Raw genomic sequence first — 26,994 nt, 5'->3', positions numbered from 1 at the left:
TTGATTTCTGAACTCTTAAAACTTTATGAATATGAACTTGTTTTCTTTGCATTATTTGAGGCCTGAAAGCTCTGCACCTTTTTAGTTATTTCAGCCTATTCTCACTTGCTGCAAATAAATGCTCTAAATGACCATATTTTTATTTGGAATTTGGGAGAAATATTGTCGGTATTTTATAGAATAAAACAACATTGTTCATTTTACTCAACCACATACCTATAAATAGCAAAATCAGAGAAACTGATAAGTGGTCTCTTATTTTTTTAAGAGCTTTATATAGAGAGACAGGTCTCTATACAGCAGTGCTTCAGCCAGTATGTTCTGCTTTGAACTTTATGTTTCAGAGCGGAAATCTGTTTTAATCTCTAAACCCGCCCATTTCCCATTTCCCTATTCCTACTTCCACAACACAGGTCGCCAGGTATGGAACACAATAACAGCTAAACAGTGCAGAGGCGGCCACGGCCTCCTTTTAAAAAGCTCCATGTCCAGAGACAGAACAAAATGCATGTCATTATTGAAATTGTGTCTATGTTTTGTTGTTGTTTATAAATAGAAAAGCTTAAAAGTAGCCCAGAAGTACAAGATGGAGTCAGAGATGGCTGATTTTCTCTTAAACAGGTTATCTCAACTTAGCTAAGTAATTTATCACAGTCACTGGCACAGGATATCTGGAGGTATGGGAATTTATATTTATTAATTATTTTTTACTTACTTTAAGTTGTTTCGTGCTCCATAAACCGCAGCTAGATAATGAATGAACTTGAATTTAGCGCTCCTCGTCATAAATAATAATGCAGATGGTTCCGCTTAGTTTTATCTGTCATTTAATAAGCTAGGTTGTATACAAAATCTAGAAATTGCTAAATGCAACGCACGGAAATAAAACAAAAATTATGTTTAGTGTCTGTGGCACTTTTAAGACCTTTGTGAGATTTTTTTTTTTTTACAACAAATTAAGGCTTTATTTTTAGATAAACATATTTAATAATGATAATTCTTTATATTACAAATCTTTAAATTCACTTTCTTATCCAATGCTTATACAGACCAGAACTGGACTATTTACACAGTATAGGCAGAACCCAGACCAGAAGTCTTAATTATACATGTTTGATTTGGTGATTAGTATGACCAGCTGAGCGTCACTGAATGAAGCCTCTGGCTGACGCTCTTACCCGAACAGTGATGCTGTTGTTGACCGTGCTGTTGAAGTTGCCTTTGTAAAGCCAGCCAGACTTAAAGACACCGATCCCGGCCCCTCCGCTGCCCCCGCCTCCCCCTCCTCCTTTGGACGACGACAGCGACGTTGTGTCCTGTGTAGAAAAAAAAACAGTAGACTCTTTAAAACGGGTCATTATGGGCCAGCGGCCGCACCGTTTCACTCCTAATGGGCAGGAAACTTCAGATCTGTCATGGTGTGGCTCAGAGCCAGGATAGAGGGGTGCAAAGACATGTGGGACTAAGAGCTGACTGAAGGCTTCTCAAAAGGACCCCCCAAGAGCCCTATTGTGTGCAGGCTTAAGTCAAGCCCCTGCACACGCTTTCTACTGGGCCTTATGTTACATGTTTTTCCACAATCTGTGGAAGTGATTTGGAAGTGTGCTGAAAGCTGGAGGGCGTGTGCTGGACGTGCGGCAAAATGCTGACCTCATCCTTATCCACATCTTCATGGTCGATCTCGAACGAGTGGGAGGGCAACTTCTGAGCCTTATATAATTTCCTGTTGGAGAGAAAGAGAGAGAGAGGGAAATGGGGAAAGAGGGAAAAAGAGGAAACACAAGAGGACAAAGATTAGGTCAAGAGTTACATTTATTTTCCTCTACTTTTCAGATACAGTTATGTGTAATTTAGCTCTGAGTACTGGAACAATATATGATATGTATCACAATACGAAGGTTATGATTTTATATACTGCACTATATCGCAAGGGAATCGAAAGGCAATATATTGGGATCTCCTTTAACCAAATGTAAGGGCAATTAAAATCTTGTTTGAGACAAGGCCAGGACCATTTCCTTTCAAAAGACTTATTGTAGTAGTTTTGGTCCATATTTAAGTATGATTACTGTATTCACATCTGCACAAATTAATCACATCAGGGGAGAGAAAAACAGTCTAGTAGTCTAGTAGTTGCCATGTTGTGCACAATGCTTGCTTAGTCACAGATGCCCAGCAAATATCTAGCAGGTTTAATATCTATACCAGTCGGCGACTACCTACAACCAATGGGATCCCATAAAAAAAGGAACCATTTGTCCAACCAATGCATCTTCTGCTTTGCTAGTTCTTGTATGCTCCCATTTCAAAACGCTTTTTTGAAAAGCAGTCAGATAAGTCCCATATCCCTTATATGCCAAGATGAAAAGGACAACTTGACAACTCAAAAAAGTTGTGTAGTATAAACCAGGCATTAGAGAATCTAGAATGAGATATGATATGAGTGAGTTTGTGAAAACTTCTGATCATATTAATAAAGTAGAGATGGATCCAACAGGACATTAATTTGGGAGGAAGAGGAGCTTGAAGCAACACAACAGATCTACAGACCAGAAGTTTCACAGGTTTCTACATTGAGATAGAAGGTTAGATCCCAAAAACTCAAATGAATAAAGGAACTCCTCCAAAGCCTTGGACTGGATTGTTTTGGGATTAGGTGTTGGTGTTATGGCCCTAAAATAACATCATGATACTTTAGGATATTGTTGTGATAACGATACTCTTTACTATACCACAAAATTAAAGATGTAACAATTTTATTGTGTATGATATAATATGGCACACTTTTAGTTGGGAAATATATAGAGCATATCTGAAACATCAAACACGTAGTGAGCACAATAATGACCAAATTCAAAACAAAACAAAACAAAACAAAACAAAAAATCCAAAAAAAATTTGTTCCATTTTAGTGCATAAGAAATGTCTGGTGTAGGTTATGTTGCTTTGTTAGGGAGTCATAAACAGTTCACTGCAGTTCTCTGAAGTATGCTTGTGGCATATTTTGGTTCCACCAGCTTTTACACACAGTTAATAATATAACTGACCAAGACCTTCTCTCCCAGGGTGTGAAAGCACCCTCTCTGCTCTAAACCACAACCTGTTGACTGTTTGCCTGTTATAAAAGTGGAAAATAGTTTATGCCTGGCAGATACTTTTCAGGTTCTGTGGGACCCAAAGGTAAACCTTCTCTGTGCTTATGTATATTTAAAACATAAATACTCAGTTCTTATAATACATTACCACTTACAGTAGACAGTGCTGTGCAATGCAGTGGGTGGTAATGATCATGAGAGGTGGCATCCAGTGTAAACAGACAAGCAACTCTGGCAGATACATACTGTATCCTGAGGGTCAGGAAATTATTTTTTAGCTTTCAGAGAACATGGAAAATGTCATATCAGTGTAAAAACTCTTCTGTATACCAATATTATGTATTGTATGTCCAAACTGACAACTTTGTAGGAGAAGGAGAAAAAGAAAAACTTTGAAATATTTTCAGTGAAAACCAAAGTAAAAAGAAGTAATTTGAGAAAATTTCTCTTAATCCTTTCAATGTGAAATAAGCATTGTTAACACTATTAACACTTATTTAAATGACCAACATTTTTTTTAAATATATAAGTATACAAAAAAAATACTACTCCTTTTTTGCGATCTCTACTTTGAATTAAATTTTAGAATAGTTTTTGGATTGCACTTAATATACATCACTCAAACTTATTACAAAAAAGCATTTCAGTGTCTGGTGAATTTATTCCGAATATCATACTGTACTTTGCTGGTATGTTTCCTGTAAAAATACTCAATGTTCAATTTATAAATATTTTATATATTCTAGAGATTAAAATATCAGTCAATCAACTATGTATCAGTATCTATAAACTGGGAGAAGCTTAGTAAGATAAGAAAGGTAAAAACTAATTGGAATGCAACTCACAACTGCAAAAACTTTTAGATTAGGTTGTACTGATATTGATACTGTATCAGTATAGATCAGAATAGCAGTGTGCCATATCGTTTCGTAAACGTGTGTACAGTATTACATTGTATGTAAAAATAAAATATATATTTTTTATTTTCTTGCAGTGTATAGTGTATTTCTGAAATAAAATTTTTCAAAGTGTTGTGTCATATCGCCAAGAGTATCGTTATCGTGAAAATACCATGAAATATCGTGATATTATTTTAGGGCCATATCTCCCACCCCTAGACCAGAACTCTTATCAGAAATCAGAGATCACTGATACGTGATACGTAAAGCAGATATTGATTCATGCATGTCACTAGGTGACATTTGAGTGTGTGATAATTATACTTCTTAAAAACCTTAAAAATATGAAGATACTTATCCAGTAAATGCTGTTCTCTAAAGCGTATTATATCTCATTTGGGATACATAATCCTGCCTTTACTAAAATACAACCTAAAACCTTGGTATCAGTACTGATATTGAAAGGAAAAAGTTGTATTGGTATATTCCTAATTTTAGACATGATAAAACATCTCATCTTTTACTCACAAACCAAAATGTGTCTTGAATTCAAAGTTTTAATCCTTATTTTGCACTAAATTTCTCTCTGCTTGTTTCTCATTAAACTACAACATGTTTCCCGTATTTCTGCTGATTTGTAAGGGTGAACTCAGAACAACAGCAGCTCGAGAGAGAGAGAGAGAGAGAGAGAGAGAGAGGCAAGGGCGGGCAACACAGAAGGAGAAAAGTGAGAGTGTTCTGTCATCCATCATCATTAGTCTAGAGAAACAATGAAAAAGAAAGTGAAGGGAGAGTGCTGGAGGAGAGGAAGAGGGTGAGAGAGAGAGACAGAGAGAGAGAGAAAGAGAGTGAGATCTTCATTGCATTAGCTGCCAGGCACCATTTCCACCACCCATCCCTCTCTCTCCATCGTCTGAGATAAAACCAGCCATTGTGAATCCTGCTCTTTATTTAATTTCTTCTCTCTCTCACTCCATTTCTCTCCATCTCTCTCCATTTCTGCCTCTCACATATGGTAGGAGGACGTAACCTGGGCTGACCTGTCGGGTCTGCAGGCCCTGTGTCAGACTTTGGGTCTAGGCTGTCTATTAAAAAAGCACAGAGTAGCAAGACAACATTTCCCAGACATCTCATTATGGCTCATTTCCACCATATGGTAACAATAAATGATACACAAAGGGGCTTGGTTTACTGGATGTTAACTTTTCGGTGCCAATTAAAGCCTTTATATTACAAATCCACTACAATCTTCAGGGCTTAGGAACATCTGAGGCAGTATGGCTGCTGTAACCCAAAGATATTTCTAATTAATCTTAATCAGGATCTGAACTCGAACAACCTTTTAAAACTCTTTAAATACAATCATGATACTTACCAGGAAAATGTAAGTTAAAATTTATGTTCGCTAATATAGTTAAATTATAATAACTTCAGTATGGTCTTGCAACCAGTGAATTAGCTGCTGGGATGGATTATCTAAGGAGACCATTAGGAACCTCTACATCTCCAAAAAAACTTTAATATGATAAAAAAAAACCTCCATATCATAGTTTTGCGATATTCTTGAAATAATTATATTTTGTATATGTATTTGTATATGTATTTGTTGTATTTCCATTCAATTGTTTTTGTGCAGTTAATATGCTAGACTAAATATGCTGCACTTTAGTTCTGTGACTAATTTTTGTTAGTACATTACTTTATTTTTGTTACATATTTTATTTTTTTACACCATTTTTATTTTGTACAAAATCACAATCTTTTTTTACAAACATTTTATACAAAATTACATTCTTGATAAGTTACTGTTTATGACAATAGTTTAACTTTGTTTATTGTTTTGTTTCTAATGAATGTGTAAACCTGTTACATTTATAATGAATAAAATATTGATATAAAATATGATATTATATTAGGGCCATATCGCCCAACCATGCAGTACACATGTATTTCACGCTACTTTTCCATGTGTAGCTCAAAAAGCATTGTTCATGTGGAATTTATATATATAATATAGGCAATGATTGAGTTAAATAACATTAGACAGATAATTCCACTCAATCTGTTTTCTCTCCAAGCCTAATAACTTGTGTGTGTGTGCGTTTTCTGCACCGTTTGCTGGCGATGTCGTAACGATGCCCTCTCTCTTCCTTCCACATCACTCACTCTGACAGGACCCCACAGTTAGATCCCCATAAACTGCCTGCTTGAGCGCACTCACGATTGACGGCCTTTTGTTTGTGTCTAGGCACCTGGAGACACCATGACTGCCTAACCCATGCCCAGATTCCCCGCCACACACACTGTATACACACCAGTAGACCACAGTATACAGTATACCGTATTTTTCGGACTATAAGTTGCACTTAAAGTCCTTAAATTTTCCCAAAAATCGTCTGTGTGCCTTTTAATTCAGTGCTTCTTACCCAACAGGAAGTAAAGCCACTTTGCTGAAGTACAGCATTATAAAGGAGTTTCAGTTTTGTTCTCCAGCAGTATTAGCATTAGCTGCTAACTGTGTGAAGCGCTACCTATTTGTCCATCCAGAGGTGAGAATTATAATTCTGTAGCCTGCTGCTAACCCTGGCTAACACTGCTATAGATGTATTAGCATTAGCATAGCGCCAACAACAGCGATAGCTCTTTTGCTGTTCAGAGGTGAGTATATCAGACTGTAGCCTGCATGTTTGCCGTGTTAAAACAAACTACATGGGGCTACCGCTAGCTAATATCGCCTTGGTTTACCAGAACACTCAGGGTTCCTCAGTGTAGCGCTGTCGGGTGGCATTAGCCGCTAACGCTAAAGCTTCAGCTTTAGTGGAAATCTGTAAATCTAAGCTTACAGTAAATAAACCCAAATAAACAGTTTTCAGAAGAGAAAGCTTTGTAGAGTTACATCGAGCACTCGTTTAACGTCTGAAATATTTTTTGTTTTTTTAAGAATTTTTAAGTTTTGTTTTCTTAGCTTAGCTAAGCTTTACAGGTCTGGCCACTGGGTGGTGCTGAATTTAGAAGAAAAACATGGTGACATCCTTGTTTCTACTACTATTTACATGTTACCAGTGTCACATAAAATGCACCTTACGATCCAGTGTGCCTTATATATGAAAATAGACCAAAAAAAGACGTTTATTGATAGTGCCCCCTATAATCTGGTGCGCCTTTTAGTGCGAAAAATATAGTTCTGACATACTGAACCACACAATACTCTTTTAAAGAACACAATCTTTAAGGAAGCCCACACCCGGGCCTGTGAAACAACAGCATAACTCAATTCACACTTGAGAGAACCTCAAGAGAAGCTCAATGCAAAAAAAAAAACCCTAACTGGTTAACTATTGAAATGTGTCAGTCATATGACATATTTGAAAAAAAAAAAGTAAATATGAAGAACCATATGTTAGTCATTGTCAGTGTATAGAATAAAAACAGACCAAAAAATCAGAATATGCGTTTTAAGTAGTGTAATCTATCAGCAAAATTGGAGTCAACAATCGCTCTTATTGGCTGGGACTTGTGGGAACTGCAACTGTGGCCTACGTATAAAAGGTCATGTGAACTGAGTGAGCCTCAGTGACCCATTGGGAGGCAGGAATGAAGCTCTGAGGCCTCAAACAACCGCATGACTGTCAGAAACTCCGATTCAAAACTAAGATGTTAAAGCTATAGCTTGATGAAAAGACTGGCTACACAATGATGGAGTATCGAGTAGACAGAGTAACTTGCTTCTGTTCAGAGAGAGACACACAATAAAATAAAGAGGGATAAACTAGGGACAAACTTGGACATATATGAAAATTATTAGCATACATACAGCTCTGAAAAGAAATGAGACCACTTCAAAATTATGATTTTTTTCTGATATGACCACATTGAAAACCTCTGGAATGTAATCAAGAGGAAGATGGATGATCACAAGCCATCAAACCAAGCTGAACTGCTTGATTTCTTGCACCAGGAGTGGCATAAAGTTATCCAAAAGCAATGTGTAAGACTGGTGGAGGAAATGCATGCATGAAAACTGTGATTAGAAAATTTATTTAGTTATTCCACCAAATATTAATTTCTGAACTCTTAAAACTTTATGAAGATGAAATTGTTTTCCTTGCATTATTATCAATGTTCATTTTACATATAAATAGCGAAAACAGAGAAACTGATTCAGAAACTGAAGTGGTCTCTTATTTTTTTCCAGAGCTGTATGTATAAAAAATATTGTTTTTAAATCTTAATAACCTCAACATTACATACAGGGAATTACAACAAATACAATTACATTAGCATCAGTTTTAATAGATTACCAATAATAGCACAGAGACCCAGGACCCCTTTTTAGCAATTTTTAGACAAGCTACGTACAGCTTGATTTAGGGCGTGTCAGTGTGTCTTTGCTATCATAACGGCTGGAAAAGTATGCCCTGTGCCTTTGTGCTGATATCTGTCTACGTTGTATACAGTCAGTGGTGCACCTGTGTTTTCTGTTGCTAAGAAATTTACATGAACACACCTTTCCAGACTACCACGCCCATCAGCACTGTTACTATTTAAACGATGCAGGCACAAGGTGTAAAAATAAACTGTTGGCGGGGTGTAAGATAGCAATGAGCATCGTCACATGCCTTGCACAGGGTGTGAGATAGGGTCAGTTTCAACTCACCCACAAAATTACGAACAGCCAAACAAAATAAACCTAAAAGGTATAACCCTGCACCTGTTTTACATCATGGGTGAGAATCATTGCTAAGAATGTTCCTGTTGACTCTTTATGATAGCACTACGGCTCGCCTCAAGATGGTCCGCTCACTACAGAAGAAGCATCCAAGCTCCATAACTGATGTGACTTTAACTTTAATAATGACATGATGGCCACAATGAAATATTTAAAACAAAGGGGCTCCCAAAACAAGCAGGAAAATGCTCAACATAAAAAAGGTGTAAAAAACCTAAGAACTTCAACTTAGCTTCTTAATCTATGACTCGGTTCAAGGCTTTTAGAGTAACAGACCTCCCTCAGACAATAAGGAACTGAAACAGGAAATCAGGTCCCATCATTCTAAACACTAGAGCCCCAGGGCCCTCTGTTGATGTCACTACATCAAGCTTCCTTCAACCATTCTCTTAAAGACGATTTTTGCTGTTTCTATTCTTTTTCTATTTTGTTAAGTGTGGTTGGCATGTTTGTTAGCATTGGTGCTCCAACCTCACTGAGGCAGGCTGTTAGTATAGTGGCTAACCTCCAAATACTTAGAGCCTGACTGCTGTGCCTGTTAGCATTGAGGCTCTAACCTTGTCACTGACAAAAATTGTCATATCTGAAGAAAAACAGAAGCCATTACCTGGGTAGCAAGCGGAAGTCCCCTGCATACTCCTGATGTTTGTACTCGACCACGTGCTGCTGGGAGTTGTAGTACCGGCAGGCCTAAAAGGGTAAGGGAGAGGAAGTTAGAAGAGCTACAGTACCCATTTACTGAATAAATTTGCCTCCCTGAGTTTTTAGTGCTAGAGTTACACTAAGACGATGGACATACTCTAGTATTGGCAAGAACCTTATGATACCATACATATTACAATACAGCACTTACAATTCCAAAAAAAACAATATACTTCAATACTGTACCAACACAGAGCAGGTATTATTTGGGTGGTAGGTCATTCACAGCACTGCCATGACACTGATACGATTTTAGAGCAGTGTAAAGCTAAGTAAACAAAACTGTGATAAAAAAAAACCTTTTGCTTTTAAAGTCAAACGAGCACTGGATGTTAGTTTACACAGATTTCTCTGCTGAGAAACTGTTTATTTGGGTGAGTAAAGCGCTTTCCTTTATTTACAGTAATCTTAGATTACCAAATTTTTCCAGTACTAAGGCTGGAGCATTAGCATTAGTGGCTAACCGCACCAGGCAGCAGTGCTAGCCAGGGTTAGCAGCAGGCTACAGGCTAATAACACTCACCTCTAAACAGGGAAATATTGGTTAGTGGCTAATGCTAATGCTACTCCAGCCATGGTGCTGGAGAACTTTACTGAAACTCCTGTATAACGCCGTACTTTAGCAGAGTGGCTTTACTGCTCCCTAATACCTGACTGGTAAAATTCATACATAAGACGCACTGGAATAAAAGACTCACTGTCTATTTTTGGGAAAATTAAAGGATTTTAAGTGCACCTTATAGTGCGAAAAATATGGTATAATAATTAATAAGTATGCATGGAAACAGATACAGGACTACAGTCTGTAATTATTAAACTACAAACTGCTCCTGCATGATCTGTGGAGCTGATAAAATTAAGAGTGAGTGTTGAAACAAGAACGTCGTCATAATATGCTGATACAACTGTTAACACACACACACACACACACACGGTTGTCTGTTTCCTTGCTTGCTCAGGGTTCTGGAACACGTCTTGAGAGAAGTAATTTATACTTCCTCCTAAAACACACACACACACACACATTTGCAAATAATTTTCTGCACACTGTCTCACTCTTTTCGTTCTTGTTCTTCCTGTTTTTGTTTACTGTGCCAACTGTCCAGGGAAGGCTTTAAACTACATTTTGGAACAGTGCTACGATTGACAAGAGCATCCTCAACTACCCAGCTCACGTCAACCAAGAGATCTGGCTGAAGCAGCACCACCATTCCAGTGAACACAGTTCCACACAGCTGAACACAGTTCCACTGCTCCATAGCTTAATGATGGGGAGCTTTACAGCACACCTCTAGTACACGCCTGGCATTAGGCATGGTGCCAAAATGTTCATGTTCACCTGTTCTAGAGTGTCCCATTTTAAGGCAGCTAAATGCATTCATTTGAAGGGGTGTCTATATAAACATATACAGTTTGATGTATATTTATTCTTTTTTTTCCTACTCAGAGAAATGGGACAGTGAAGACATTCATTTCCTCTTACCAACCAGACACAGTCTCACAGTCTCTCTCTCACACACACACACACACACATATATATGTCTTTAATTAGGTTAAGCGAGAAGCGGTAACGGAAGCTGAACATGACAGTGCGTTAGATGACCACCAATTTAGAATTTAGATAGCATATTTCCTCTACATTCACACTGTGTCACACACACACACACACACACACACAGTAAAACCCACCTGTCTGACCAGCAGACATTCGGCCTGCTCCTCTGCACCCTCAGGCACGGTGGACTGCAGAGTTCGCCTCTCCTGAGGAATTGTAGACACCTTTAAGTATTTACAAATAGGAAAGAAAAAAAAAACAGCATGAAACATATTAATATTTGTAAAGAAAACGTTAGAATACAACATTTGAGCATGGTGGTGGAAGTGACTTGGTCTGGGACTGCTTTATGATGGAATTACCTGAAAATCTATAAATGATTTATTGTATTTTGGGCTGCAATGATTATATAAAATCACCAATGTTGATTTTAAAAATGTGTGTCAACTCCAAACATTTATTGTCGACTAATTTTTAATTGGTCTGCGTCTCCTAAAGTGCTCAAACACAACAGATTACATATTTCCTCACTAAATATCCACACTTTTCACCTTTAAAGGGCAATATTCTGGACATTTGGATGACATTGAAATCCAATACTCGGCTGTTTCTATAGTTTTGAAGTGATGGAAAAAGCGTGGAGGGCATGGAGAGTTAATTGCTGACTAATCGGAAAAATAATCGGCAGATTAGACGAATATGAACATAATCATTTGTTGCATCCCTAATTGTATCAGAGGCCTGAGCTGAGGCAGGGGTAGATCATGCAACAAGACAATGACCCAACATACTCCAGTAAAAGGCACTTATCAATTGCTCATTAGGAAGAAACAAAGAGCTTTAAAACTGCCAAAGAAAACTCCTGCTGTTAAGTGATTTGAAATAGGTCAGCGTAGCCCTGTTAGGAAACCCTTTAAACATCACGCAGCTGAAAGAACTCTGTATTGACTGTATTACGTGGGATGTACTTCATCTTGGTCAATGTCAGAGACACTGATGGTTGATTATTGTGAATTATAGAAAATATCTATTAGCGCTGGGTAGTATATTGGTTCATGTAGAAGAAGCACACAGTGTAGAACAAAGCTGCCAAAGAAGCACACAGCTTGCTAGATAGCGCTAGCCAGTTAGCACAACAGGCTAACACATGGCAGTGACTGGATTGAGAGGAATAGAAAAGTTCCTCTTTTAAAAAATATCTCTTTTAAATAGAACACATTGAGTGTTTTAGGTCCATTTATAGTGATTATGGAACTATTTAAAAAAGAAGGTGTGTTAAAGTTGTTGGCGTATCTCTTTTTTAAGGTCTATTGTTTACAGAAAACATTGTTTTTAGCTCTTTTTCTGTTAATGAAGTCTATTAAAGATTTCTTAATATATTGTGTAATTTTGCGGGACAAAGTAAAACCAATACTAATCAAAGTCTTAATTTAAAGCCTTAGTGTTTTTTTAATAAACTTCTCACAGTAGAGTAAGTCAAAAACCTATATAAAAGACCAGTCATGCAAAAAAAAAAAATTAAGTAAATAAATAAATAAAATAAAATAAAAATACAGTGATATACAGTGAAACTGTCAGAATCTTGAAAAATACTGTGATAAACATTTTTGGTCGTACCACCCAGCACTAATATATATTATTTAACAACATTTTGTTACATAAATGATAAAGCAGTATTTTTAATTGATTTTTTGTAAAATTGGTGCAGATGTACTTGGTCATCCATTAGTCTGTTATTACTGTTATAAAATGATGCTACCAACAGTAAAATGCTTATAGCTGCTGGCTGCATATTTCTGGTTGGTGGACTATTTTCAGTACAGCAGTGACACTGAGCTGTTTAAAAACTCCAGCAGCACTGCTGTGTCTGATCCACTCAGAGCAGCACAACACACACTACTAACACACCACCACCATGTAAGTGTCACTGCAGAGCTGAGAATGACCCAACCAAAAAAAATAAATAAATAAAAATCTTTTCCTATAACTCCGATGGATGAATAGAAATATTTTATCGTGAACATTATGGAAAAAACACTCAATAACCGCATGGACTAATGGCTGCATGATTGAACTTGGTTTTAAAGACTGATCACATGCTCAGGAATGAAGTGCTGATTTTGCACTGTGCATCAGCAAATAGGAACTTTCATTACATTTATGCAAAGTGAAGGAAGCGAGGCCTCACAGGGCAGAATAATTATTCAGTCCTCTCTCTCTCGCTCTGTGCACGAGGGTCCGGGCATTCTAAACATCCAATTAGTGAGACTTCATTTGATGATGTACATTAGTGTGCTAATGAAGTCACTAATGAGCAAACATCCACAGAATTAGTACTGGCGAAAAGGGATCAGTGCAGTGCTGCAGTGGTGTGTGCGTGTGTATATGTGTGTTTTATTGGTACAACAGTGTGTTTAGTAGTAGTGCATGTCTCAACAGATCCTGGGACTGCAACAATTACAGTAAGGCTGGGTTTAAGAAATACATTTTTTGATTTCTATTCAATGATCTTCATTTAATTGATCAAAATTGATTCTTATATTTCTGAGATCAGTCTGTTAAATTAATCATTAATCATTGTATTTAGAGTGTACTATAAATTCCTAAATATTAACCCCCTGACTTTACAGAAGAGAAAGATGGACCTATATAGATACTTTATGGTGGCCATGGCATAGAATCTGTGCCTTTAGGGCAAGTTTTTGAGATGGTGGCAGTATCTGGGCCGTCAAATCCCTATGATGAGCACCAAAGGTTAACTGGCATTGTATGTAATTGCACTCCACACTAGTGGTGTTTCAGTAGAACTCAGATTGGGCCCTGACCGGCCCGAGCCCATACATGTTCTGCCCGAGCCCCATAAACTGTCATTATGAGCCAGAGCCCGATTTAAACCCCACATTTTTTTTTCAGTAATAGAGCTTTTTAAAAACATTTTCGGGCTGTTTGAATGAAGAAACACAGATCTATTATATAAGAACAATGATCCACAGGCATAAACATTGTTAAATTAGGCCACAAGAATTATGTTTTAATGACTTTCCTCTAATCTAATATTATTAACAATGTTTAAGAGTATAAAACACTTTCTGAACAAACATTTTAATATTTAGCATATATCCTAGGTCCAAAAACACACAAAAAACAGCAACATGGCTATGCACTGCACATTCATTAAACTGAAATAGACCAACAACAATAACATAATTTATAATTACTTTTGTCTACTCTAATATAATTAACAATGTTTAATGATATAAAATACTTTCTGAACAAAATTGTTTTTTGTTTAAAGCATCATTTTAAGAATAATTTTCTTCACCTCCAAGTGGTGGGAAATCTTGCATTCGGGCCGGGCTCGGGCAGAGAATCTAACTCTATGTTTCATATCGTGTTCATACACAATAATACTGCCAAAAAATTACACAATAAAAATATTTTCTATATTCTTGAAAGCAGTTTAGATTTTTTGTTTGCAATTTATTTTTCTATATATAGTTCTCAAATCATGCAAAGAAGTAGTTAATATTCATAAAGTTTTAAGAGTTCAGAAATCAATATTTGGTGAAATAACCCTGTTTTTTTATCGCAAGTCTTCATACATCTTGGAATGTTCTCCTCCACCAGTCTTACACACTGCTTTTGGATAACTTTATACCACTCCTGGTGCAAAAATTCTGGTGAGTTTCTATTTATGAAATAGACAAAACATTTAAATATGTTTTTACAGATTAATGTATTAAACTCACATTTTTAGCAAATAGAACTAATATTTATTTGTTTTGTTGCAGTATAATATTCTTGAAATTAATAAAAAATCCATGTTTTTTAGGAAAGCCAGCGACAAGAAGATTGTTATCGCAAAATATCCTGAAATATTGTGATATTATTTTAGAGCCATATCGCCCAGAGTCAGCCATCCCCAGCTCTCGTCACTGGTAACACTGAGTGAAAGCTTGCATTAGTGTGCGCAGCTCTGCTGCTGCTGCTGCTGCTGCTGTGGTGGCTAAGTCTAGCTGAAAGAGGATGTGGTTCTGTGACTGGGCCTCTGACTGCTGGCTGAGTTAAGTGGGCCAGGCATGAAGGAGAACTTTCACTCGCAAACACACCCAGAACCTGTACATATATACAGATACACAGATACAGAGACACTAACTCTCTAATAATCTCACATCAAGCCCTGCCGAGCTGTAACTCTCTACAGGAGCTGGACGACTGTTTGTCTGTGTGGAGTTACTGATGTTCTAGATGAGTAATTTACACTAAAGTGTAACTGCAGTGATGCAACTGAAAGTGACGTAACTCTAAAAAGGAGGGTCCTGCGCTTGAACAAACTGAAACTGTGGGCAGAAATCCCCCCATATTTTCCAAAACAGGTGGATGGATGAGCAATGACATATTATGAAACAAAATATTTGTAAAAGTGGACGTAAAATGAGTAAAAGATTTGCTTAGGATCACAAGTCTGGGAAAGCCCTAAACACTTGTGACATTTTTAAAACTGATACTGAGACTGATTATAAGGAGCTAAAAATTCTGATAAAAGATAATATCAGCCAATATAATAGTCAGTGAGGTAAAAACTGAACAGAGTCCTATAATTCAATTTTCAAAAGTGCCTTTTAATCCAGTGCGCCTTACATCCTGGAAAAAAAATTAAAAACACTTAGAAATTACGAGTTTCTTTAATTTTACCAAATTGAAAACCTCTAGAATATAACCAAGAGAAAGATGGATGGTCACAAGCCATCAAACCAAGCTATACTGCCTGAATTTTTGCACCAGAAGTGGCATAAAGTTATCCAAAAGCAGTGTGTAAGACTGGTGGAGGAGAAGATGCCAAGATGCATGAAAACTGTGATTAAAAACCAGGGTTATTCCACCAAATATTGATTTCTCAACTCTTAAAACTTTACAAATATGAACCCATTCACCACATCTTTTTGATATACCACTAACTCAAAGCCCATAGATCATAGATAATTAGTCTTTTAGATCTAATATTGCCAGTTCATGAGCTTCAGGATATTCAAAATGATTCTCAATGGTAGCAGATTGTCTTAGTGGAAGAAAATAATAATAATTTAACCACTGAACCTCATGTGATTATATACTCCATAGTATTTTATATACATATATGGACAAATTATTATTATTATTTTTTTTTTTTAGAGTTTTGATAAATTGTCCAACCCTGCCACTAAGGCACTGGATTCTGGCAAGATCTGTAGCCTTTTAGTTTGAAAACAGTTTTTTAGTATCTCCTATAAAAAAAAGTATATGCAACATGTATTTTAATGCTAAGAAACATAAGACCTACATTTAGGCATTTGACGTTTAAAGGGTTAACGTTATTCATCCATATCAGAAGTCAAACAGATGCTTCCTTTATTAAGAACGATACAAACAGTTCTGTGGAACGTAAATATCTGCTGATATTATCAGCCAACCAAGATACTGGTAAATGGATATCAGATAGGCCCGAACCTCACACACGTGTGCACAAGCACACACACTTATAATACAAACACAGAATAGTAAACTCACAGTGAAGTCATGGTCTGGAAAGAGCAGCAGGTCTTGGAGAGGATCCTCCTTAAGTTCAGGCTCCAGTTCAGAGATCACAGCCTCATAGTCCAGAGGATCAATCAGCTTAGGTTTCTCCTGCTGTATAAACACACACATATACACACATATCAATATCAAACAAGTCCCAACATGTAAAAACTTGTAATTGCAGTAAATATATATATTTTTAATTTCAAGATTTTTTTTATTTTTATTTTATGTCACTGATACATTGAGAACATATCATAATAAAAGAGCAATTAATGCAATTAACAGTCTGTCAAATAACACAATTTCTCTTTTCAGCCCGGTCATCGCAATGTCAAGATGTGCATACCAACCACAGACAAATCTGCCAAACAGAAATTATTTTACTCTTAACTTTTCACGCAGATTATCAATACCATACAATATTGCTCTATAAAAAAGGAAAATAGGATTTTTTTTAATGTTCTGAACCTGCTTGTAAAGATACTACACTGATTAAAGGACTTTTTAAAAACATACAGCAAAATAAAAGATCCATTTCCTAAGCCTTATTTATTAAAGTGCAGCCAAAGGCCAACTGAAATACAGTTTCATTAAATGGAAAAAAGTAGGAAGGTGTAATTCAGAGGAAATCAAAAGCGAACAAGCCTCACAGTGGTTCTTCACAGTTCAGTTAGTTCAGTACGAGTGCTCGGCCATCTCACATTAACCACAGCACGCTACTAAAGAGTGTTTTAAAGAGTCTTTTAGAACACAGTACAAACATTTATCAGTCAAAACCTAATGGTAAACTGAATCTTTCAATTTGTATTTTTTAAGCAATGTATCATCCAGGAATTACAAACCAACTCATTTTTAGACAGATGTTAAAAACATTGTGTACTGAAATGTTTAAAATATTTAACAGAAATTACACCACTGTTATTGAAACATTCGGTGCAGCGTAAAAAGGAGTTTTAATGAAGTTTCTCCAGCACCAAAGCTGGATTAGTATTAGCATTAGCCGCTAACTGCAGCGCTAGCTCTGTTGTCGTTCAGAGGTGATTATAACGGACTGTAGTCTGTGTTAAAACAAGCTACATGGGACATAGCGCTAACTGATAGAGCTTATAGCACCCTGGGTTACTCAGGGTTCCTCAGTGTAGTGCTGTTGGGCAGCATTTAGAGAAGTGCTTTACTCATCCAAATAAGAACCTTTTTTTTACTATTGTGGATTAACACACCTTATGTATGAAAATAGACCAGAAAATAGACTTTAGCTAAGAGTGTGCCTTATAGTCCTCAAAACACGGTATAAACATTTATTGAATTATTGTTTAGCACTATTTTTAACATATGATTTTGGTCCAACAGTTCAAAGCCTTATTGCATCAGCCAGGTCCAAACATCAACAATTCCATGGTTTCCTCAGAAATAATAACTACTAAAAGTAAAGAGGGCTCAGCAGGAGCCCAAAGACTTAAGAATGCTTCTGTTGGATGCAAGGGGGAGGTGTTTATTTAATCAAAGTTCTCCAACTGAGAAAAAGAAAAAAGACAAAAAGAGGGAAAAAAATTGCCCAGAACTGAAACATTTAACCAGCTGAGGAAAACTGAATGTTTTAGGCAGTATCTCATGACTTTTTTGTTCACACAGTATATAATAAAATGCCCAAATAGATAAGGTTTCTTAAAAAACACATATATATTTATTGAACACTTACACGCCAATATACCAGCAATGTACAAACCAACACAAGCACAACATATTTACCTCAGCATTACAATTTTAATCAGGCAATACGCAATATCACCACATAACCACATTTCTAAGCATAAACTGTGTGAAATTTATCCAAAAAAAAAACAAAAAAAAAACAGCCAGACTAAACAGATAAAGCTGCTAGCTAGCTAGCCAGCTAACTAAGCTCAAGTTAGCTTAGCTAGCCAACATTTCTTTCTTAACCCAGAACAGCTCATATCTTTCAGCTAGAAAACAAAGTGTGAGAAAAAACATAGTAATAATCATTTCATTTATCTGAGACATGAAAAAGAGAAAAAATAAATAAATAAGTTAAACCTGCCATTTATCTGCTCTTGCTGGCTCAGAACCTCACTATAAGGCCTGACCACATGAAGGTTTGTCATGCTTTTTTTAAAATATCTTCTCCCACACCAGCAGCATTTTTTAAAATATCCCCATCCACACAAAAACATCACTCAAAAAAACTCCTACAAAATAATCATAACACACGTTTAAAAATAAAACTAACACTCATACACTGCTGAATAACTAAGGTAATAAATAAGGAAGATAAAAAAAAACTGAATGCAGCATATTTTGGCACCTCTACAGTGTTACGTAAAGTGTGAGCAAAGTCAAATTAAGCTGTAAAAACAATAATAAATCTACAAATCTCAGAAACATTAAACAAAAACAGACACTGTGTAACGTCATAAAACTGCAGTTACCCTGTTCACCAGTTAAAGGTATGTTCTTATCTCTGGATAACCAGCTGGTCTTTTTTTTTTTTTTTTTTTTTTTTTTTAGAAGGAATACAAGTTGTTCACTTATTCACCTTACAAAAAAATGTTAGTTTAGTCCAAAAAAAAAGCTATGTAACGACAATAAAAAAAAAAAAATATCCAAGAAACAAATAAATTACTAAGAAAGCAACTCAACAGACAGCCAATTACAAAGTTTGGCCAGCACCGTTTCATAACCAAAAAAAAAAAAAAAAAAACTCACTTGCCTTGTCCTCAGCTTAATAGCACCAAACAGGAAGTGATGTAATGCCATTTCCAGTTATTTTGGAGGGAAACCTGTGCATAAAAGTCCCCCAAACAATCACAATCCCCCCCCCCCAGAATGAAGACATGGATGGCTTGGATTACTAAAAACAACTGGTAATTAAAATGGTTTGTTAGTTATTTTGTTAAGTTTGTTTCTCATATCTGGTTAGAACTTAAAATGCCTAAAATCCAAATGTTTTAGCTTAACTGATTTTTTTTTTCCTGTTGATGTAGTTGTTGTAACATGTGGTGCTTCAATGAACTAATAAAGTTTATTTTAACCAGCATGTGTTTCTGTTCCTTCAGTATAAAAGTTTTATTCCTACGGTTATAGGGAATGTTTTATATTAAATGTTAAAAAATTTTTGCCTCGCGTACAAATAGTGTGCATTTTAATTTTGCATTAAACTGAAGTTTTTAAAAAATTGACACTTAAAAACATTGCATGCTCTGTGGTGTGACTGTTGCACTTGCTGCTGAAACAATATATTCTGTAAATCTCTTGCATCACCAAAACAGCTCTGACTAAGTGTTTAATGCCAGTGTGTCCTGTGGTATCAGGCACAAGACAGTGACAACAAGTCCTCCTTTAAGAAATTGTTAGATACTGACCACTGAACATCAGATGCACCTGAGGTTTCTGACTTTGGGTCTACAAATGTGTTTAAAAAAGGTGATTCTGGTTAACATTTTTTTTTTCCTGCTATGAACGACCACCTTTAAAAACTGACTTTTCACTTAGAGCCACCCTCTAATGGGTACCACTGTACCAAAAGATATCTTGTGACCTGCTAGTGTTATGTTTAGTATACAATATATTTAAGAATTCCCTATGGTGCAATAAAAATCTGATCATTTGGGCAGCTATTTATTGCTGGGGCAAAGCTTTAACTATGCAGAAGGTAACAGTTACTTCCTGTTTGAGAATTACCTCAGGCTTTTTATCAAGCACACTAATGTTCAAATGTTTGTGGACTCCTCTATTAATAAATGCATGCTGCTACTTGCAGCATTGAGTGGTAAAACTGTTCTCTAGAAACAAAGAACTGTTCTCTGGAATGAGGTTTGATGGAGTTTCTAAATGCATCTTTGCAGTAATGCTTCAATCCTTAGAACAAAAAGGGCCTTGCCTGGACAATTACTCCACAAAAGCAATAAAGTGTATACCCAAGGCAGAATGAGAAGATGAAACCAATGAACACAAAATCCCTCAGCACTATTTCTACAACAACTTCTACAATTTCTAGCACATCCTTAAATAGCTTGGCTGGCAATCGCTGTTCAGGATCTGCTTCCTTTCCGGAGACTTAAGTTGAACTTGAGGTTTTGGTCAGATGTAAAAATGCCACAGCTCTGACTGCCATTCTTCCACTACAGATAAAATGTCCCAGATGAGATCATGCATGTTGGTCTTTACAGTTCTTTCCACAGTACTCTCCTCACTCTACACTTCCTCACATGTTGGTGGATTCTAAGAATATAGGATGCAACACATCACACCTTTATATGCTGTCAACACGAGTTCTACGTTCTAACGTTCTAACACAGGGCCAGTTTACAAGCACCGCAATGGTCAACATCCAGTTTCTCAAACATTATCAAAACAGAACTACAGGTTAGGGCTGCACGATACTGTAAAAAGTTTACATTGCAAATGTTCTCTTTTTTGATTATATATCGTGATATTAAAAAACGCAGGGCCCATGACGACACCAGCCCTGCCCCCACCGACGTGCTGTCTCCCTTCCGGTCCGAGTCGGCGTCGAGCATTCAAAACCCAAGAAAAACAGCAAAACACCAGTAATCAGCCCTTTAATCAGGCATTTAAATGGCTTTTAAAAGGTAAATAAGTGTTTTGCTGGGATTAAAAGTGTGAATTCAGCTGTAACTGGAAATATCTGCGCAAAACTGTGCGTTTACATGCACGTTCCCAGCAATGTGGAACAATGCGGTTACCTTGTGTTTACTCCTGGCATAATATTGTTAGAATTACATAAAATGTAGACTAGACAGTTTGGTATTACAGTTTGGTATACTCCATAGACTGAATTTCTAGCCATCTCATCTCATCCAAAGTTCTAGCAAATCTGGCTTTGACTGGCTCCCACAAACCTTAAGGTAAATGTTTAAGATATTGGTAATCTGATACACTGACTGAACTTTTGTACTACAGGCCTATACTGACAGGCATTGCAATTAGCAATGTATCAAATACATATGCTTCCATTAGGTTCTATGGACTAAAAATGAAGGGCATAAGGTTTTAACCTAAAAAACTACAATGACTTGCATTACAATCATCATATATGCTTCAATTGGGGTATTCTGACCTACAAAGACTGGCATTAGTATAGACAGTGATATCTGATCTACAGATATTCTGATATTCAGACTTATAATTATAGAGGCCTTAACATTTGCTATTACACTCAGCAGTAATGCAAAAATGTATGCTTAAATTTGAGTCCATTGACCTATAACGACTGACACCTACAGACTAAATATTTGGTATATAGGCCAGCAAAGTCTGAGTGCAGTCATATGTGATCTAAAGACTGATGTTTTGGTGTATAGGTCTATTATGACTGATATTAGTATAGTCAGAATGTTGTCTGATCCACAAACTCAAGTTTTTATCTACAAGACTAACACAAAATCAATTTGAAAAATGGGACAAATGGGTTTAATAATAGTGGGTGAACAAAACAGAAAAAAATGCAAAACTAGCTAAAATTCTAATATCCAAAAGACTCTGAGCAACTAAAACTAGCAAACTAAACCAGATAATCATAAACCAGACAGATACAGAACAGAATAGCCTAGTCTGTATGGAACAGGTGTGCCTGACAGCATTTTAAAAAGAAAACGGGGGAATCAATCATGAGTATATATACAGAGAGAAATGAGTCACAGGTGCAGGGAATCAGTAATCAGTCACAGCTGAAACAGATCAGCACTAGAGTGTGGGAACAGTTCCTGATTGGTTATGTGGAGACATGTGACATGTGGGCCCTTTAGAAAGGGTGGATTATGGGGATTGTAGTTGAGTGGGTAAGCAGGTGTGGAGGCAGAATTCAGAATCCTGACGAAGACAAAGTCTAACTAGTTCTGACTAGTTCTAATATAGACTAAATATTTTCTCATTTTTAGGCTAACATTGTAGCCTATATGTAGTTATATGTAGGCCTATATGACTCATATTATTATTATTATTATTATTATTATTATTATTGTTCTGATTCTTCTTCTTGTTATTATAGTTCTTATTCTTTTTCTGGCATTGAAGAGATTGGCCAAAGAAACCATAAGGCCTACAGGGCTGAGATTTGGTCATATTTTAGTACTTTACACCCTTACTTAGGCACATGTACATAAGGCGATCGGCCTTCACGGGAGCTATGGCAAAGCTAAATGCATTAGGCCTCGGAACTACCATGCCCTGATAGCTAGAAGAGCTATTCCCTGGTTTATGGCAAATTAAAAAGGTTGATTGAACAATGAAGCTCCCTCCACTTAGATTTTGTTTGCTATTTAGCATAATATATATGACATTTAATACTTGGGGTAGCATTTGGGTCTAAAGACTTATAAAGACAATTTGATCCATAGACTGGGCTCTCAATATAGTCAATTTTATACGATACTTTATGGCATCTGTTTCTAAAGAGGTTTTATTGATGTTAGTTTCACAGAATTATAGTTGTAGGCAAATATTTCAATACTGTGGACCATTCTATGATGGTAATATTAGTCATTGTAGGCCTATAGTGACTCATATTATTATCCATATTTTTGACAGTACAGGCAAAATGTTTAATACTTGGCTTAACATTTGGGTATATAGATATATAATGATCATATGATCTATAGACTGTGGTCTACAGGCCAACAATGACTAATATTAGCGAAACAGAATGATCCACAGCATTGAAATATTGGCCTACAACCCAATAAAAAACTACTAAGAAACAGATTCCATTAAGTATAGTAGAGAATTGTCATGTGATGTATTGAGTATCACAGAATCACAGTTGGTAATGGTTAGTGGTCACACTAGATGCATACCATGCCTGTCTCAAACTGAATTTGGCAAAAAAACAAAAAAAACAATACTATGGGCCTGTTTACACTTGTTACACAATCAATTGTATTCATTGGTATATTAATTGTGAATGAGATCCATCTCTGACCACATTAGATTCTTGTTGCTTGAGTGATCCACAATGTGTCCTGACCTTTAATGCAGACAACTGAAATCTGAACATGATCCGATCACCAAAAACAGGTTAAAAACATGTTAATGACAGTTTCACAGTGTGCCAGCGTATAATATCAGAAACCAGTATGAGCCGAATGACATTTCAAGGAACACTTCAAGGCTGAAGTTCTGACCACAGGTCCCAGTATGATGACGTATTAGCTATGCCCACAAACAGTCATATAAAAAAAGCAGAAGAGAAGAGCTCATACAGGTTTCTCCGGGGGTTCCCCAGTCTCCATGGCAGTGTTATTGTGTTAGTCTACATCAGTTAGGGGCGTGTTAGGAGCAAACTTCCCTGTTTGGGGGAAGCAGCTCGGGGCAATGCCACCAGCAGTGGTTTACAACACGTGTCCAGCAGTGCAGTTCAGCAGATCAAACAGCACACACACTGACACATTCTGTACATACATATATATATATATACAGCTCTGAATATAATTAAGAGACCACTTCAGTTTCTAAATCAGTTTGTCTGATTTTGCTAGTAATAGGAAAATATGTTTGAGTAAAACGAACATTGTAAAACCAATATTTGGTGGAATAACCCTGGTTTTTAATCACAGTTTTAATGCATCTTGGCATGTTCTCCTCCACCAGTCTTACACACTGCTATTGGGTAACTTTATGCCTTTACTCCTGCTGCAAGAATTCAAGCAGTTCAGCTTGGTTTGATGGCTTTTGATCATCCATCTTCCTCTTGATTATATTCCAGAGGTTTTCAATTTGGTAAAATCAAAGAAACTCATCATTTTTAAGTGGTCTCTTATTGTCTATAGGCCAGGAGTCTGTAATGACAAGTTGAAGAACAAAACTGGCTTTCAATGTTACGAAGGTACTGATGAAATACATCTATACAAAGCATATATATATATATATATATATATATATATATATAAACAGCATAATGCATTATGTACACTAGTTCTGTATGTAATATACAGTAGCTATAATACAACCTGCCTATGAGAAAAGTAAAAGAAAAGTAAGTTTTTCCAAAAACAGGTTCTGACACTTCACGATTTCTATCTAATACCATCAAAAACATGACTTTTCCAGATATAAAAAGATCATAACGTCTCCAAGTACAGTTTCATATTAAAACACAAGCAAACGCAGTCCCGAGAACAACGTAATAAGTTTCGGTAAACAAAGACGAAGCTACAGAATCAGAAAAGAACTTCTCGGATACGTACGCAGCTCACTCTGGTGCAGTCTGCCCGAGCTCGCCTGGACTTCATCTTCTTCCGAAAGGTGATTTTACTTCGAAAACTCATCCTGGCATCAAGGTACGCACATATGCAGAAACGATCTACAGTTTACAAGCCTAATATTTCCTCTTAAAACGCGTGTTGACGCCCGGATATACATATGCACACATACACACGTACTCAAACACACACACACGCAGAGCGCTTGGCCTCTGAGACTGATCGCACGGTGAGAAGAGAAGTAGAACTTTCCGGCCTCATATGAAACCTGTCAGATCATAGGGCGCGTGGTCAGGAGAGGAAGTAGAGCTGGTGTGTGATGTCACCACCAGAAAAAAAGAGTGAGAGAGAGAGAAAGAGAGAGAGAGAGAGAGAAGATGACTGATGGTATTTTTTCGATATCAGTACATCAATATCTTACAGAGGTTTCAGAAAGTATTAATATATATAAAATGGGACTAGGCAACACTGTAAAAATTACACATGTATACACATGTACAAATATTACACATGTATATATATGCAAATGCTGATACAGATATACACATTTATAACCTACAGAGAGACTAAGCACCCCTGTATATGTGTACAACTTTTATTATAGCTAATAAAAATAAATAAAAATATACTGTACTTAAATCAATGAATATAAAAGTAGCAATTATCGCCCAATACAATACGATACTATTCCGATATTTAATTGTTCACCCCTATTAAAAACTAAATTTCACACACTGTCCCATATAATCATGTAATACAGTAATCATATTTAAATTATCATGTTCTTTTATCTAATTAAACAGCACTAATTACACTCTTTGTAATGAAAAAAATAGTTCAGTTTATCATATTCTTGATATGCTTAAAAAAAGTATATTTTGAGTACAATAAAAAAAGCATTAGGATACATTAAAATATTGTAATATTGCCCACCTGTAATATAAAATATTAATGGGGGGCTGAAACCAGATTCAAACAAAATTAAACAGAAAAGTGAATTTACTCAGATTTGTATTTTGTAAGTTTTTTAAGTCATTTTTACAGCTCTAGGGTGGCCCTACAGTCTAACTGCTGTTAATTAAGTGTAAGGACATTATACGTTCACAACCCACTGAAACATTTGGCACAGGGTCGAATACTGAATAGCAAATATGTTTGGCAGTCAGTATTATTTAGTTTCTAAAACTGAAAGCAGAAGTATTTCTGAGTGAAAAGGGACAATATTGTGTTCAATGGTTTAATGGTACCAGTGTGCTGAAACGATCATCCCTGCTGAGCCTAATATATTCATTCTTAAAACTGGGGTGTCGGGTCGCTTTTTGCGGGAGTTCTTCTGTCCACATCCCCAGTCTTTAAGTACTTATGTCACATGTACAGCCTCTAAAAGAGGATCCGGCTCAGTTTTACTAAACGCGAGCGGCTGGTGAAGCAACAGAGACTTCAGAAGGGGAAACTCAGAGCTCAGTAGCTCATTCAATCATAGTAAAAACAAAGTTTGTAGTTAAAGTGAAGTTTCTGACTGAGCGCTCTCTCTCTCTTTCTTTCTCTCAGACTGAACATAACCTGGATTCGGATTCTTTCTTGGTGCAATTACCCACTCTCACCAGAGAGGGCCCTAAATCCCAAAACTTATGGACATCTGGGCTAAGTTTTATACTTTTTCTTATACTATTTTTTGCTAAATATTTTGGTTGTCAAAGTGTCACAGTATATTTTGCATAATACTGTATTAATGCTTCAAAACATAGCATACATTTTTAATACATAGCCTTCATATCCGTATCATTAAAACCACTTAACATTGTGTGTAGGTCCCTTTTGCCCCACCATACCAGCTCTGACCTGCTCAGGTATGGACTCAAAAAGACAAGACAAGACAAGACAAAACATAGCCTTAATTTCTTAACATTTTCAGCAATTTGTGCTACAGTAGCTCCTCCCAGATAAGCTAGACTTTGCTCCACACGCACATCAGTAATCCTTACACAGTCATGATCTTGACCACTGGTTGGATCATTGGTTCACTTGGACCATTTTTAAAGTTTAAATAGGTAAGCTTATCTGTATGAGTTTAGGGATCATAATATTGAACTAAAATGGAAGAAAATAAGAATGGCCAACACACACTGCTATCGTTTCTCTCTTTTTAATCTATCATCATCATCATCACACTTCCAGAAGGTGAAGAGGACTCTGTATGAAGTGCTATCTTTGTCTC

General features: G+C 36.5%; 1 protein-coding gene across 8 annotated transcripts in view; it reads right to left on the bottom strand.

Moving 5' to 3' along the window:
• Window positions 1-26,994, bottom strand: part of dock10 (dedicator of cytokinesis 10) — a 169,442-nt gene that overhangs the window by 64,130 nt on the left and 78,318 nt on the right. For 7 of the 8 annotated variants that reach the window (XM_049478671.1, XM_022678764.2, XM_049478669.1 and 4 more), the window contains 5 exons: window positions 16,528-16,647; window positions 11,115-11,204; window positions 9,331-9,413; window positions 1,651-1,723; window positions 1,179-1,316 (listed from right to left, as the gene is read on the bottom strand). In XM_049478671.1, the coding sequence (XP_049334628.1) occupies window positions 1,179-1,316; window positions 1,651-1,723; window positions 9,331-9,413; window positions 11,115-11,204; window positions 16,528-16,647 (504 nt within the window). Of the gene's footprint in view, window positions 1-1,178; window positions 1,317-1,650; window positions 1,724-9,330; window positions 9,414-11,114; window positions 11,205-16,527; window positions 16,648-24,761; window positions 25,009-26,994 lie in introns of those variants that run through there. The other variant, XM_049478672.1, reaches the window with a different exon arrangement.

The sequence above is a fragment of the Astyanax mexicanus genome, chromosome 4 (genome assembly GCF_023375975.1).
Source record: "Astyanax mexicanus isolate ESR-SI-001 chromosome 4, AstMex3_surface, whole genome shotgun sequence".
Lineage (NCBI taxonomy): Eukaryota > Metazoa > Chordata > Actinopteri > Characiformes > Acestrorhamphidae > Astyanax > Astyanax mexicanus.
Note: the sequence above shows the minus strand (reverse complement) of the source record. Positions and strands in the feature narration are given on the sequence as shown.